The sequence below is a fragment of the Lepidothrix coronata genome, unplaced genomic scaffold, assembly GCF_001604755.1.
Source record: "Lepidothrix coronata isolate B3197 unplaced genomic scaffold, Lepidothrix_coronata-1.0 Scaffold8, whole genome shotgun sequence".
Lineage (NCBI taxonomy): Eukaryota > Metazoa > Chordata > Aves > Passeriformes > Pipridae > Lepidothrix > Lepidothrix coronata.
In genome coordinates, this window is record NW_016690188.1 from 10,663,868 (window position 1) to 10,680,057 (window position 16,190).

At 42.2% G+C, this 16,190-nt stretch overlaps 1 protein-coding gene across 1 annotated transcript in view; it reads left to right on the plus strand.

Annotated features, from left to right (window-relative positions):
- Window positions 1-6,490: 6,490 nt before the first annotated feature.
- Window positions 6,491-16,190, plus strand: part of VSTM4 (V-set and transmembrane domain containing 4) — a 37,334-nt gene continuing 27,634 nt past the window's right edge. Inside the window, exons 1-2 of the mRNA XM_017804211.1 lie at window positions 6,491-6,580; window positions 12,034-12,432. Of these exons, the coding sequence (XP_017659700.1) occupies window positions 6,526-6,580; window positions 12,034-12,432 (454 nt within the window). The 5' untranslated portion in view covers window positions 6,491-6,525. The remainder of the gene's footprint in view (window positions 6,581-12,033; window positions 12,433-16,190) is intronic.

Sequence of the window (16,190 nt, forward strand, 5' to 3'; positions counted from 1 at the left end):
GGAGGGCCCTCACCTCCCTATTCCAGCCCTTAACGAACCTCATGATTAGAAAGCACTTTTTAATATCTAATCTTGCTTCCTGCAGTACAGATCTGCAGTTTCCCATTCTAATGTCAGTGGACACAGATGGTTTATTCCCTTTCTTTGCAAGAGCCTTACAATACCTGGAGATTTATTACACTTCCCAGGCCTTACTGAGTAAGCCCAGTTTTTCAATGTATCCCCACTGTTGGTGCATATGTTTTTACCAGTTTGTAGTTGTGTTCCAGATGTGTACTTCAGCTCTTTCCAAAGGTGAGCTAGCAATTTAGTTTTTAAAGTGCAGAGATTAATTTGGTTCTGCTTGTTAAGTAACAGAGTTAGTACAAGCTTCACAGTAAATTTTTCAAACAGACTTTTTGGAGAAGGCAAGTTGTACATGTAGGGATAACTAATGCATGGGAATAAAACATGTAATATCAGTTAGGAGCAATACCTGAGAAGTTTTGGTTCATATCTCATCCACATCTTCCCCTTAATTCACCTTCATGGAAATCCTGCATTCCAGAACCATTAATTTCTCTGCTTAGAAACTATCTCTGTCTTTCTCAGTCCAGGTGACTGGGTAAGAGCAGATCAGGAATACAAGGTGCAGGCAAGGGGTGCATTTCTTGTAACATCTCTGGTTTGAACAGAAGCACATAGGTCAAAGGAATTTATGTGGAAGCCTTTATTCTTAAGATACAGCAACACTAAATTTGCTAATTTGGAAAATTTGTTGAAGAGACGTTTGAAAACTTAATAAATCCAAACATAACCCGACAAATGTGAGACAAGTACACTATACCTTCTGATTTTAGTTCACTGCTTTTTGTAGTGTGACTTTCCAAGAGCCATGTACCACGAGCTGACAGCAGTAGCTGAGTGTCCCTGTGTGGGTGCAGTGACTGTTTCATGAGAAGCTTCGTCTTAAAAGGTTCTCCTTCTGTAACCACCAAGTTTTATTCCTATAAGGGCCACATCCAGTACCATGGGAGCCATGCAGTCACCCTCTCCACGAAGGAGGAATGCACAGGCAAACATCTGTCTCTTTAGCCCAGAACAAGGTGACAAAGGAGCACATAATGTGGGTCTGATCAGTGAGGCTCTGAAATACATCTTGCTGAGGCAGCGCATGCTGCAAACCATATGAAGCTGGAAAAGTCTCCTGGGAACACAGTACTGTGTGTTTGCCCTGTCCTTAAGTATTTGCCAACTGCCACAGTCAGAAAGAGGACACTGAACTAGAGGGATCATTGCCTTGTCTCAGCAGAGTAATTCTTATATCAGTCAGTCTCTTAGACTGAAGATCCAGAGACAAGTTATGGATACAAAGTTTTAAATACGATGCCGGCACAGGCTGTGTGGAAAGCACAGACCAAATTCCATGAAACAGGAGACTTCACAGACAAACCACAACCGTGTGGTCTTCAGAAGAGACTTGTTCTTCCCCAAACCTGGCTGCAATACTTATCTGGGGAGGGAGGCAAGCCAAAACAAGTGATGGCACCGTGCATTGTCAGGGCAACTCTCACTGACCATGAGGTTCTGCAGTCCATGCCCTCTCTGAGCTGGGCACAGTGGGATCAGCAGGCTCACAGTGGGTAGCTGAGCAAAGTACTGTCAGTAATGTTTTAACTGGGACAGGTGCCTAATGAGAATGCATAGCCAGAACATACTAATGCACTGAAAAGCCTTAGAAATCCATCTTAGCATGACATTTGCTCACCTACTGCCAGACATAAGGCCAGCTAAAAGTGACATTTTAATATTTTTGGAGAACTGGAGCAGCAATGGACTTTTTAGTGGTCCTCAAATGACACTGCTATATACGCCTAGATGAAGCTGAAGCTATGTCTTTGTACATGATAATGTGCAGCAAGACTTAATAAGGTTTCAACTCTTACACACACCTAACTATGCAAGTTAGTCTCCAAATACTCTTGCAAAACATCTACAAATCTCATTTTTTTCAGGATTAGCAGCACCCTGAAAATTGGAACAACCAAACTTCAAGCAAAAGCTAAGAAAAACATACTAAATCCCCTATGCTTTTGTGCAGTCCCAAACATAATCATAAAAGTAGTAACAAAAGCAAGTTTTCTGAACAAAAAAAAGTGCTCTCATTTGAAGAAAGAGAAAACAAAAAATACAATATAGCATCGATAATAAGGATTTCACTTATTCATGAAAGTATGGCTGCACCACAGCCACAAAACCTCAGGTCCTACACAGATATATCATTCATTCATAACCCTTAAAGAAAAAGAGAATGGAAGAAGGACACCTTACACTGGGGGAAAGGAAATCTGCAGTTAACAACATCACCCTATCCAGCAATTTGCCAGTGAGTCAGAAACAAATGGCAATAGCACCATAGCCCCAAACACGGTGTGAACACTGCATGACATTCAGAGACCTAAAAAGCATGATGCTTACATTTTGAAAGATCTAATGTGTTTTTCCTGTTGACATGGAGCTGGATCCACAAAACAATATTTCTGACATGTCAGTCCACAAAATAGCCATGGAAAAATACAGGGACAGAATTTTTAATCCTAAACCATATTGTTCAGAAGCTCTGGACTGTTACAGTTGAAAGGTAACTTTGCCCATTAAATGAATGGGAAAGTTTGGATACAGATCCAAACACCCTCCATGCTTGGCAACATGAATCAGTTTGGATCTTATTCATCTCTAATCGCAAACATTAATTTTTAGTTAGGATTCCTTGGGCCATGGGAGCTACCAGCTGCTGGATTCTGAAGAAGACTCAGTCATAACTTATGTCTCCAATTACAAGTTTCAGGCAGGCAAGGTAGCATCTTTGCATGCTGCCTGGATGAGGTGTGGGAGGGTGATAAGCTGTAGTTGCCCTGATCCGTCCAAGTAAAGATGAAAAGTTCAGAGACACAGTTTACTGCTACAGGTGGGTAGCAAACTCCCATACATCACTCAGAACAAGCATAACTCTTCTTAACAGCATCCCAGGTATGAAAGCAGGCCCACCCCAGCCCATCAACACATGGCGAGAGTTGCAGCCTTGCAAAGACCTTTTTCTCAGTGCTAGAGCACAGCCAAAGCAGACCTGTGTGAGTTGCAGTGGGTGCCACTGTGTCTCTCTGCCACACTGCAATGCTGCTGTAAGGGAAAGACACAATTCCACTCACAGGAATCCTGCAGCAGATTCTGGAGGCAGATTTGCGGGTGCAAGTAAGACCTTTCAAAGAAAGAAGGCAGGTTAAGAATAGCCAGGGAGGGAGGACAGGAAGCAAAAGCCAAGAGGCTGTGGTTACCTCTCCTGACAGATGTGACTTTGCAGAGAGGCAAAGGGAATTTGCACAGCAGGTCTCACCCAGAGCGACTGAGGCTGATGATTTCAATAACACTGCCCCAGGGAGCGAGGGGCTCCAGGCTCTAGCAAACAGTCAGTCTGAGCTGTGTCAGCTGCACCAGAGTGCTGATTAGGCACTTTCCTCGTCAGAGCAGACCCATTCAGCAGGAAATGAGGCCACATACGTGCTGCCAGAGCTGAGAAAGCCATATCCTGCGGGTCAGAGGCTCCGCTCGCGTGCGTCAGCGTACTTCCAGAGCAGCTAAGGGAGGTGCACTGGTTTACAGAGAGAGCTGTGCGCCCAGCCTGTGGGAGAAAAAGGCATGTTCATTTGGCCTTTGGGATTTTTGGTACATGGGTAAAACTGTCAGGATGTCAGGTAAGAGGCACGAAAAGTCTTGAATAAACATTTTACAAAAGCAGAAATATCTCAGCTGCAACAAGTGGGTGGAAGGGAGGGAAGATTTTAACAGTGAAGTAATGCAAATCATGCAGATGCAACCCTTGATACTGGCTGCCCCAGTTCCGTTAGCAAACCCTTCCAATCCAGGCACAAAGGAAGGTTACAGATCACCCATCTGCAGCACAGAGGTTACAACCTCTGCATAAAATCACTTGTTGCATAAAATCATCCAAGTCAGCATTGAATCTGGGAAGATGAGAGGTCAAAAGTCTATGTTTCTCCACAACTCACTCGCCTAGTGCTGTTTGGCTCATGAGTATATTCCAAGAGATTGGCAAAATGTAGATTTATTAGGTATGTTAGGTGCTGGGTTGCCTAATGAATGCTGCTAGCAGTACATTTTAGTGACAGAATGAAGACCTATGCACAGCAGCTTACAGTCCTGTTCCAAGCTGTGCGAAGAAAATCTCTCCCTTGGTGAAAAATCTAAAAGGGCAGCTTCACCTGAGCTTATTTATGAAATGAAAAGTCAAAAAGATTTTCAGCCCAAGCCACTTTTAAAGGTACATTCGAAACTTTAGAATAAATATCCCTTTGAGAATAAGAATGACTTTTTATGTTCTTATGTTATTGAAGAACTTTCAGAATGGGAGAAATAAACAAAATAATTCTACACAAAAACCCTGAACACACAGGGAACTGTCAAAAGTACAGAGAACACAAGCTGCAAAACAGAAAGAATATGTTTTCAGTAAACTCTCAGGCATAAGAGATTTCAGAAGTCCAGGTATGCCTCTGACTCTTATCTTCTATCATAGGCAAATAGATTCTATGAAATCTTCTCACCATTTAATTGATCTAGCTCTGTCCCGAAGCTCATTAGGGTTCTTGATGTAATTAAAGGAACTGTTAGTGCAAACAGTAACTGACAAACAACAACAAACATTGATACTGATTCTCATAGTGGATCTTTCAGCTCTGTAGGGTCTAGGCACTTACATGAGAGCTTAGGCAGCCCTTACTGATACCTTTACACCAGAATTTTGTACACCCCATTAAGAGGTTAGCAAACTGAAGGCATTTATGAGACACATAGAGTGAGGCATGACTGAGCCTAGCAGAATTACATGAGAAGGAATAAAACATCCATCCAGCCTAATATCTTTTCTCAAACAATGTCAAGCAGCAGATACTTTGAAAAAGAGTATGCAAAATCAGTCATCCCCTGTTTCCTCTCAATCAGCAGTCCAAGAACTTCCTGAAAGGGAGTTTCCATCAGGACCATCAAACTAAATAATTGCTGGTAGAGTTTTTTGGTGAATATGTCTGTTTGTTTTCAAATAGGATTTCTTTGATAGGATTTCCCTTTGCTGTATTAAAGGAGTAGATTCAAATCTATAAATTTTAATTAGCTCCCCAGGCAGTATAACTTCTAACAACTCCTTCTGCTTCCTCAAAGCTGCTGGTTGCTCTGTGCATAATCCAGACCTGTCATTCTCTTGTGAAAAGTCTTTGCTGTGTGGACACAGAAGTCTGTCCCTGGAGGAAACAAATTGTAACATTTTAAAGGCAGTGTTCAGTCTCATAAGGATCAGATTTAGCACATGCTAAATTATCTGTGATGCTTAAAAGCAGACATGTATTATCCTGCCTAAGTGATTACTAGAAGAGGGGTGGAGTAGCTAAATCCGTACTAATTGCCCTATCCAGGGAAGCAGGAATGCCAAAGTGTTTGTATCATCCACACTTGATGCAACCCTAATATATAATCAGTCTTAACCCATCATACATGCTGGTAAAAGTATTAAATCCATGTCTCTGGGCATGTAGGCTTTCAAGTGATAAACACTTCAAAAGCAGCACAGGGGAAATGCTGCAAGGTGACAACTTCCCTTGTCCCTTCTGGCCTAGCAGTGTGGGACCATTTGGCAAGACAAGGACAATAACCTTGGGGTGATGCACCTTAAGGTGCTATATCAAATTGTTTAGACTTCTTTAGAGAGAGAGAGTAAATACCAGTGGTCAGTAAATGTGATGTCACAGCACAGGGCAAACACCAGAGCCCTGAGCACAATGTCCTGGCATAGGTGTCTTAAACGCTCTACAGCATTCTTCCTCATGCCTGCTGGCCATGCTCCCACCAACAGAGCCTACGGACAGGGAGACAGCATTAATTAAAACAGTGAGGGAATGGTGGTCCTATTCCAGTTAAGGACTGGGATGAGTGGAACCGACATGAGGGCTTGCAAAATTTTCAACACCTCGAGGAAAGCTGAGAGGATGCCCAAAACAGCCTTCCCGTCCCAGCACTGTATCCCACAGCCTCCAGCTACTGGGCTGCCTCACCTGCTCGTAGAGAAGCTTTCTGTGCTCCGGGAGGGAGGGAGTTGCTGCTTCCCATCGACGCAGATCCGTGTCTTTTGGGCAAGATGTGTTTTTGCATGGGGGGGATCGTGGAGACTAGAGATGGAGCATCCCTGTCTAGCCCTAGTGCCACCCCACAGGCATGGGGTGGAGAGAAACGGCAGGGAAAGCAGGCGAGGAAAAGAGGGGGAGTTGAATGGGGGGCAGGACAGTGGGAAGCATAAAGGAGTACAGAGAGAAGGAAGAAAGCGAAAAAAAAAAAAAAAGGAGGAGAAAGGGGAGGAGATGAAAAGCAAGGGGAGAAGGGAGGACCGGGCGGGGGAGAGGCGAGAGGCCCGGGAGGAGAAGAGGGAGGCAGCTTGTCAGAGAGGGACGGGACGGGACCGGACCCAGTGCCCCGCGGGCCATGCGCCTCCTGGCCACGGCGCTGGCCGCCCTGCTGGCCACGGCCCCGGCCCCAGGTAAGCGGCACCGCGGGTGCTCATCGGCGGGTGCTCAGCCCCGGCAACCCCCGCCCGGGACGGGGCAGCCTCCCCTGGGCCCCCGGAGAGCCCCCGGGTTCCCCTCGGGCCGCCGCCGCCCCTGCGCGCCGCGGAGCGCGGTCCGGCTCCGGGTCGGGGTCCGGGTCCAGATCCCCCCGCCGCCCGCACCGGGGAGGCGCTGGGGCAGCGCTGGGGCTCGGGCGGCGGGACAAGGGCTTAGCGGGACCGGGGGAGCCCGGCAGCACGGCCAGGAGGGGCGGCCCTCCGCCGGTCCCGACCCCGCTCCGCCGCTGCTTTCCCGGGCTCCCGGCAGCAGCGCTTCTGCACAGCGACCCGGTCCTTTTTAGAAAAGAAAACCCTTTCCATGCAGACGATCATGGAGATGGGTCCTCGGCCATCGGTCTTCTGTGTCAGGCAAAGCCGAGACAAAGGGAGGTTTGAGATTGTTTTTTTCCACAGGTGCCTTGATCCCATAGGCATCAGGTGGAAATGCAACCCGTAGGCCACTTGTAAAAAGCCTCCTCCATTTAAGACCTTTATGCCTCCAAAACCAAACTTGCATTGGACAGCTTGTGTGTCCTGAAGCTGCAAAACGGACACAGAGTCTGTATCTGAACTTCCAGATGCAGTGAGGTTAGAGGAGTGGGGAAGCCCTAGTCCTTCAAGGTTAATGAAAGAGTTGAATGTAAATCTTCACCACAAAAGGGCAGGAGATGGTGGAGACAGATGTTTGGTTCAAGCCCATCTTTAGTCAATGCAGAAGCTTTCTGCGAGAGGGAGTCTCTGACTTGTGAAACTCGAAGACAGATCTGTTAACTGAAAACAGCTGGTTGCTTTTTGGTGCTGTTGCTAACCAGCTCCTAATTATTTTCATTTAAACAAAGAGCTTTACTTCTTCCTGGCTCATCTGCTCTTTTTAATTGTAGAGAAATCAAAATAAAGCAGGCTTTGACAGTAGCATAGTTTCCTAGAACAAACTACAACACAGATAAAACCCATCCCATATGCTTGTGGTCATGCAAATTTGAGATCAGAAGGTAACCATCCCGGTGGCATGCTTCTCTAGTCCCCCAGCTATCTATCAGTCCTCCCAGTCCTGAAGGGTTGGTTGTAGATTCTGCCTGTTGGTCTCCATGGAGGAAGGAAGAGTGGCCTATGTACAACACTAAACCCGAACTGTGAACAGTTGTGCACAGGAGCAGCTCCACCTGTATCTCCACTTGAAGTAACTGGAGTTGTCCCACAGAAACACAGCCATGCTGAAACTGCTCACCACATGTAAGGACCAAGCAGTGACTGTAAGGCCTTTGCCACTGCTCTAGCACAGACAGAGGGGATAGCCCTCTGTCTAGCCCCAGAAACAAGTTTCTGGCTGCTAGAAGTATAGTTTGGCACTCCTGACAGTGCTGTGAAAATGTTTTGCTATGTGATATGGCAGACAGCAAAGTCCGGACCTAGCTAATTCTTGGAATTGAACTGGTCTAAGCAGAAGTGGACAATTTGCAAAATAGTAGGATTCTTTAAAACAGAGCTTAGTCAGCAGTCACCTTTCCTGACTCCCCACAAGCTAGTGAGAAATGCAGGTGGAGGGTATCAAAGAAGCAAACAGCTAAAAGGTTGGATGGGGGCAGCTAAGTGAGCTGCTTGAGAAAAGCAGAGACATGTTTGATGATTAAGCGCACTGCAAAGGAATCCTCAAATCTTTGACTCACTCTCCTCCCCCTTTCTATAAATAGTTTCCCTTTCCAAGCAGAAACAAAACTACAGCTCTTGTGGTGAGCTCCACCTGAGCAGCTACATCATGCTATATTGGGAAGGCAAGAGAAGGAAAACAGCGATTCCTCATTTGAAATAGCAATCCGAAATCTAGAAATTCAGTGCTCTGTTGGCACACAAGCCTGCTCTCAAGTTGTGGAGAAGTCTCCTATTTTTGGCAAGGAGCCCATTGCAAGGGTAATCCTCATGTTGAAACTGATCCAGTGCCTGCTAAGGACAGGAGAAATATATCCACTAGTGTCTGGGAGTCCTGAAGAGGGTTTTCCTTTCCACATAAGAGGTATACAAACTCTTTCCTCCTAAATCCACCACTGTTCCTGCTTCAGTGGCAGTGGGAGGATTAAGTCAAATGGATACTGTTTTTCTGTTTTATATAAAGCATCACTTGACCCTGTTCAACATGAGCTGATATCATGGTAAAAGCATCAGGGGATTTCCAAAACTCTCCCCATTGCTGCATTTGTGCAACTGCACCAATAGCAGCCACAGAAGGAAGATAAGGAGATGGGGTCCCACTGATCAGACAACATGAAGGATGCAAAATTTGATATGTGCTTATAGAAAGGCATGTCCCCAGAGGAAAAGTAGAAGACTTAGATATAAAATACCGATGTTTGTATGAGTGTAAACAGCTAGAAGGGGGTCAGAGACTCCACATACAATGCTGCTTTATCTTCTTGCAGAGGCTTCCATCATCACTATATCTGACTTCCTCTGTATTTTCTCTTGGGTACTTTTTGGCACTATGTTCCACCTAGTTTCAAATTAAACAATGATTCTTTTGCCTTTTATTTTGGGACTCTATTTCACAATTACTCCTAGCCAGCTTTTTCAAACCAGAAGTTCACATGTCAGGAAAATGACATAATTGTTTTTCTTTACAGTTTTCATGACATGTTCATACTTTCAGTGGAAAAAGGTCTGTGTTTTTCATTTCCCCAAACCATAATTTTATAAATGATTTATTAAACATTTATTGCCTAAGGACTCCAAAAAGTGTTGAAATTCTAAACTTACTCCTTATTTACTAAGCAGCACAACCTTCAAAATTTAATCTTATTTTCATGGCAAAGGCAGCCATTTATGGGCTTCACATCTGCCAGTGAAGAACTAAGGTCAGGTAACTCCAGCGAGTAGTAATGGAAGTTTCGTGCCTAGAAAGTTTTTGGTGGGATTCAACCTTAATTTTAAATTTCAGCATTGTGTTCTACCTGTGTGATTTCTACAATCCAAAATGACCTCTTTCTTTGACATTTGCATGAATTGCAGACAGAAACATCAAGGAGAGATAATTTTGTCAATAATCTCAGCCATGCTTAGCTGTAGTTTCCTAAAGAGATTTTTTAAAAAAACCTAAACCACTTTGTTATACAACTTATTTTCTCCTTCATAAATAAAAAAATAATGTCTACTTAGAAAATACACACTCTTCAGTAGAGCTTTCTATTGAAATGACACAAAAATAATTATTATACTATTCATTTTCAGAGAGTTCTCAAACGGTTGCAATATAACTTCTTTAATTTAGTGAATTTACTTTAAGTAAGGTGATACAATTCACTGCTTCATTTCACAGCTTCACTGGGGCCATAAAACCAGTATCTCTGCCTCCAGCACTCCTTCAGAAATAGAATGGAAATACTTTACTTGCTTATTTTGAAGATAAATATGTGTTTGTGTTTCAGGAGCTGATGTCAGACAAGAGTTTCTGCCAAAATGCACATCCCCTTTGTTAAAATGTTGCTTGCTGATGTGCTAGAAAAGTGTCCAAAAATGAAAATATCATTCTCTCAGAGTTGAAATTCTCATCAGTATTTGAGTACAGTACAGTATTCACATAACAGGAAGCTTAATGTTCACAGTTTGGAGGACATTTCATGCTTTGCAGAGTGCATTGCAGGGAGTGCTTGCTCACTGCTGAAATGTGGTTCTCTCTCTATTGGATGCCCTCAGACTAGCAGATTACACATTACAAATCACGTAGGGAACACATTGCCACAATACCCCATTGGTCAAAAATAGATCAGTCTCTGATATGACTAATAAGGACATTCTTGATGTACATTAGGAAGGAAATAAAATGAATGTTGATTCCCATGGCTCAGAAAAAAAGCAGTCCAGTATAAATCAGTTAGGTCAGGAAAGGAAAATCTTCCTCTAATGAACAGCTATGGACACTTCTTTCAACCTTCACCTGTTGTTAGAAGTAAAACAAGAGGCAAACAATTGGTCTAAGTGAGGTTCATGATGGAGAATATTAAAGACAAGAATCAGAAATTAATGGAACAATGAAATAATCATTTGTCCCAATATGATCTCATGTCATATTTTATCATGCAAATAATGTCAGATTAACTTGAATTGTAGTCAGAAGGACTAATCTGACAGATTTAGCCCAGGTTTCAAATGACCATTTAATTATGACAAGGAGAATATTACTTAAAACAGAGGACGTGGGGAACTGTAGCATAATAGGGGGTTCATTGGTCTTTCAGTGACCATCTGTGGAACAGTATGATTTAAGTTTTGCACAAATGATGTCTAAAAGAAGTAGATGGAAGCATGCACGTTGAAATTGTGACCTTGTCAAATCAGCAAAAGACAAAGATAGCACGTAGGAAAAACTGAGGACGGACACAGGAATGGAGTTAGTAAAGCAAAGTCACGTACTTGAGGATTAGTAAGAATTTCTTTGATACATTAGAGACTGAACCACAAATGACAAAGAAGAGAAAACATGCAAGTATGCTATTTATTTATAAACTGGCATATAATCACATGCGGAAGTGTCATGAAAAAGTACACCATAATTCTAGGATATAGCAGGCAAGGTATATCCCAGTCAAATCTGAGAAATACTGTGAGTATTCCACAGGACATTGGAAAGCTTCTTTCCAGACACTGACTATAATTACAGTCAATTACATTAAAAAAATTAAAATTATTACAATCAACCCCAAAATTTAAACTGTAACCAATGCAGAGAAGGGCTGCTAAGGTGAATAGGGAAATGAAGACACTGCTTACTAGAAGAGACTAACAGAGCTTGGCTTCTTCAGCTCAACAAAGCAAAGGAAGGCTGAGACACCAGATAATTGCTTTCTATATAGAGTCAGGAAGCAAGCTGAGAGAAGAAAACACTGTTTCAACTTAAAGTTGGCACAGGAACAAATGGGCACAAACTGGCTATTGAAGCCATTCTTGTGGGTCCCTTCCAACTCAGCATATTCTGTGATTCTGCCATTTAGCCTGGAAGCCCTAAGAAGGATGCAAGTTGTCAGAAGAGCTGGTCATGGAACAGCTTTCCAAAAGCCATTCTTGGCTCTTTCTCCAAGTGAGTTTTAGATCAACATTTGTTCAGGCTGATGAAAGATTGCATGAAGTTGATCCTATGATGGCAGCAAGGTCTCCACATGAGCCCTGCATTATTGGCTAGCAACAGCAAGAATACTAGAGCAGACTCTCTGAAGGAGGGCCTCATACCACCTTTAATATTCACAGAGGAGCAGATGATTTCAAGTTATACAAGCTCATTAAGTTGCTGCACACTAAACAGATTCAATCAGTTTATCTGCTGTGGGCTTGCACACTGGGGCAGATTATGGTGCTGTTGTGCCAGTATGGAGGATTCTCATCATCTTTTCTTTTCTTTACAGATGTTTGTGAGGCTTTAAATGTGACAGTCTCTCCTGGACCAACAGTGCGATACTTCGAGGGAGATAATGCTACTCTTTACTGCCACATTTCTCAAAAGAGAAAGACAGACAATTTGTTGGCTGTGCGGTGGGTCTTCGCTGCATCACCTACCCAGGAGCATCTGATGATCAAAATGACCAAGTTTGGATCTGTCCAGTATTATGGAAATTATACTCATCATTTCCACAAGCAAAGACTTCATCTTCTTAAGGAGAAACATGGAACTATGTACAAATTTCTTATTTTAAGTCTCCAGCAAACAGATCAAGGACGGTATATATGTAAAGTCCAGGAAATTGGCAAACACAGGAATAAGTGGACAGCATGGTCAAATGGCACAGCAGCTACTGAAATAAGAGGTGAGAGACTACGGATTTCAAGTCTATCATTTTTTCTTGTCCTGCGATCCCTTTTTTTCTTGCAAGTTCATCCATAAGACATTTGAACTTATGTTATTTTTAAGTGTAAGCTGTGGGTATGAGAAGAAAATCTAATACTCAACTTCTTTACTTACTCATTACAATTTAAACATTATTCAGCCCATAATAAAATGTAAAGAAGTGAGAAGGTTGGTAGAAGATAGTCTATTTCCATTGCCTTTTATCAGAATAGCAGTAATTAAAACTCCTTTCCATTCAGCTACAGGTCTCTGGTGGGTCGACCTTGGCTGGACACCAGGTGCCCACCAAGCCACTCCATCACTCCCCTCCTCAGCAGGACGGGAAGGGGAGAAAATAAGATGGAAAAAAACAGTTCACAGGTTTAGAGAAAAGCAGTTTAATAAAGCAAAAGCAAAGGCCGTGCACAGAAGCACAGGAAAACAAAAGAATTTCCCATCAGCAGGTGATGTCCAGCAACTTCGTGGGAAGCAGGGTTTCAGCATGCATAGTGGTTGCTCCAGAAGACAAATGCCACAATAATGACTGCCCTCCTCCCCATCCCTTCTTAGCTTTTATTGCTGAGCAGACATCACATGGTAGGGAATCCCTTTGATCAGTTTGGGTCAGCTGTCCTGGCCACTGTTATTTAAATACAAAGAGACAGAAATAGGAGAGAAATTAACTTGTTTTCTGAAGAATATGCAGTGAGTCTGTCAGAAATAGAAGCATTATATTTTAGATCTATGGTTTGCCTCTCTCTCTTGCTGTTTCCCTTGCTCTTAGTTCTAGTCTAGCAGCAGTTGGTAAGTAGCACTTCTAGTATCACTTCTGTACTATTGTTTATACCACTTGTAGCCAGAAAGCAGAGCTAGGAAAGCACTGACCAGCCTACTGGTATTGAACTTGGGATAAAATTACCAGCAATGAGTGATGGATGTGAACCAAGTTGAAAATGATCCATCTCTTTGGGATGGGTCAGCTCAAATCTTATGTCACCACACCCACACTTTTAGAGATGGGTGAAACTGGATTTAGAGAACAGACTCCAGGCCATTAGTGTTAGCTGGCAAACTACCTCTCACTTGTGGCTTTATAAACAGAAAGGTTGATTTCCCAAAGGGTCAGCTCTAGAGATAATGCCAGAAAGCAGTTAAGAGTGTTTTCTCATTCACTGAATAAGTTCTTAAGTGCCTATAGTGAAACACATGGATTTGTCAGGAGTGCTTGGAAAGGGAATGGCATGTTCCAAGTAAGTGGCAGCAGAAGAAAAAACAATATAAAATGTTGTTACACCCCTTGTCATACCTCTTATCACAAAAAGCTACTCTGCATCTTTCATAGCTTCTCAGGCCATTGCTAATGTCGAAACATCTCATTGCTCTTCATAGCTAAAGTGTGGGGTTTGGATCGATTTAGTCATTGCAAAGAAGGAAATTTGTAACTTTTCAGTCCAGTCCTTAAATATTACTTTGCCCCCAATTTCTAGTATGAATTATGAATACATAATCAGGGTAGGGATTTGAGACTCATGACTTCATCATTTTCACATTGTCTTCTCAGCTGTAGTACTTCTCTCTGCTTCAAATGTGACCCAAAGCAGAGCAGGAAGCCTGAGTCAAGGGAGAAGGCTGGCCAACCTGTAAACTACACCGACAGTATGCCCTGTGAGGCATTTATTCTAATTCTAAATCCAAATTAAAGATACCAAATGCTATTGGAAAAATGACATATCTTTAAATGCCATAGCAACTGTTTTACTGCTTAAAGCCACTTTACTGGAAACAAAGGACTGTCTTTACTAGCATTCTGCTAATGCACTCTCAGTGTACAGAACTTGCTACACTTGGGAGGGAAGGCAAGTCTTTTCCAAGTAGTGATAAAGTTTCCAATTTTCCCGACAGGGAAAAGGCTTTTCAAGGAAATTTTATTCCAAACACATTTTGTATTTTATATTATGATCAGTTATACTTTTTATTGCAAAGGGATTTTCTTATATTACAGTTAGATCCAGGATGCAACAAAAGGAGCAATACAAATTGCCTGAAGCATTTGGATACTTAAATTGTACTGCTTGTGCTTTATCAAATAAGGTAACAGTGTTCCAACACATCACAGTTACTGCGTTGCCTAACATTTTGTTCCAGTTAATATGTTTGCAGTTACCCCAAATTCAAAATAGTATCTTTATGCTAAAGCACCAGGCAAATTTCTCAAGACTTTGCACATCAAGTGGATGTAGAAATAGCATAAACCCTTTTCTTTTTAGTTCACACAGGAAGAGGAGGTCACTGTGGAAGACAGACATTTCCAGAGAGAAAAGAGTCATTCTGATTCTTCAAAATGTAACTTGCTCTGGAAGCAAGCTGATAGCTGGATCTGTTGTATCTACTGCTATTAATTTATATTGAGATTTTGTTATTTGCTAGCAAGTTTGCAGGCATAAATTTGTGTAGGCCATTAAGAAGTTGCAAATATATTTTGTTGAAACACATAAATTTATACAAATACACATATTGGAGTTGTGGAAAAATAATTGAGTTACAGGCTATATTTCCTTAATGTCTAATGATGGCAGTTAAAAGTTTAGCTACATATCTGACTTCTACTTTAGGGCCAGAATACATTTCTTCAGAAAAGAAGCCTCACTGATGGAGATGCAGTCAACTACAGTGAGTTTGCTGTGTTTTCAGTAGGTCCAGCTGAAATTTGAACTGTTGCAGTTTGCCCCTTTAGATGTGGGGAATACAAGACATCGAATAGGATTTATAAAAAGGCTATTGTTAAATCTTGTTAGTAAACCCAGGAGAAATCCATGTGCTGATGTTGCCAAGAAGTGTTTCCTATTTCAGCCTCTTCAGCCTCAGCAACATCTGTCTAAGCTGAGGCGAACCTTTCCCCCTCCCCTCATCCTCTTATCAAAGGCGTCGTTTCCTTTCCTGGGCTTGTGTGGTCAATGTTAGCCTAACACCAAGTTAGTGGTCTTCATTATAGTACAGAATGCACCAGAAAACAGTTTATCTGAGACGAAAAATAATAATGAAAAAGGAGGCATCAGAAAAATGTTCTCCTACTCCCTTCCTATTGGAAAATTCAAAATAGTCAGTAGCCTTCTCAGAACAACATGCAGCACCTCCAAATCATCATTTATAATCAGGTAATTCCTCAAGGTACTGCACATCTCATAGGAAGAGTAATACATATTCCAAATGGTTTACAATCCAAGAGAAGAGACTACTCCTGTTGGGGAGAAAAACATAGAAAATTAGACAGTCCAACTATAATCTTATTGTCATGGACAACAGAAACAAGTAGAGATGATCACAACAATCTGTCTTGTTGGGAAGTTTATGTGTCAGAATTTGCCATAGAAGAAAGTCTGAGTTCTGTTAAATATTAGTTTTATGTGACATTTTCTAACAGTAAAAATGTGGTAAAATGTAGGAATGCAAGATTTTTTTCCTCAAAATGAACAAACCCCCCTTTTTTTTTCCAGGGAAGTTATTCTGAAATACTTGCCAAAAATCTACACATGTGATGCTTCCATGAAACAAATTAATAGATTTGTTCAAATATTCAGGATGAGCTTCCCATCACAACTGAACAGATTTCATTAGTCCTAAAAGTTTTATATCCACTGAGTTAGCCCTACACCTCACATCCCTACAGGGCACTCCTTAATGAATTCCCTTTCCAGTAAGATACTAGTTCTTTAATGACTTGCCACATGAAACTCTTTT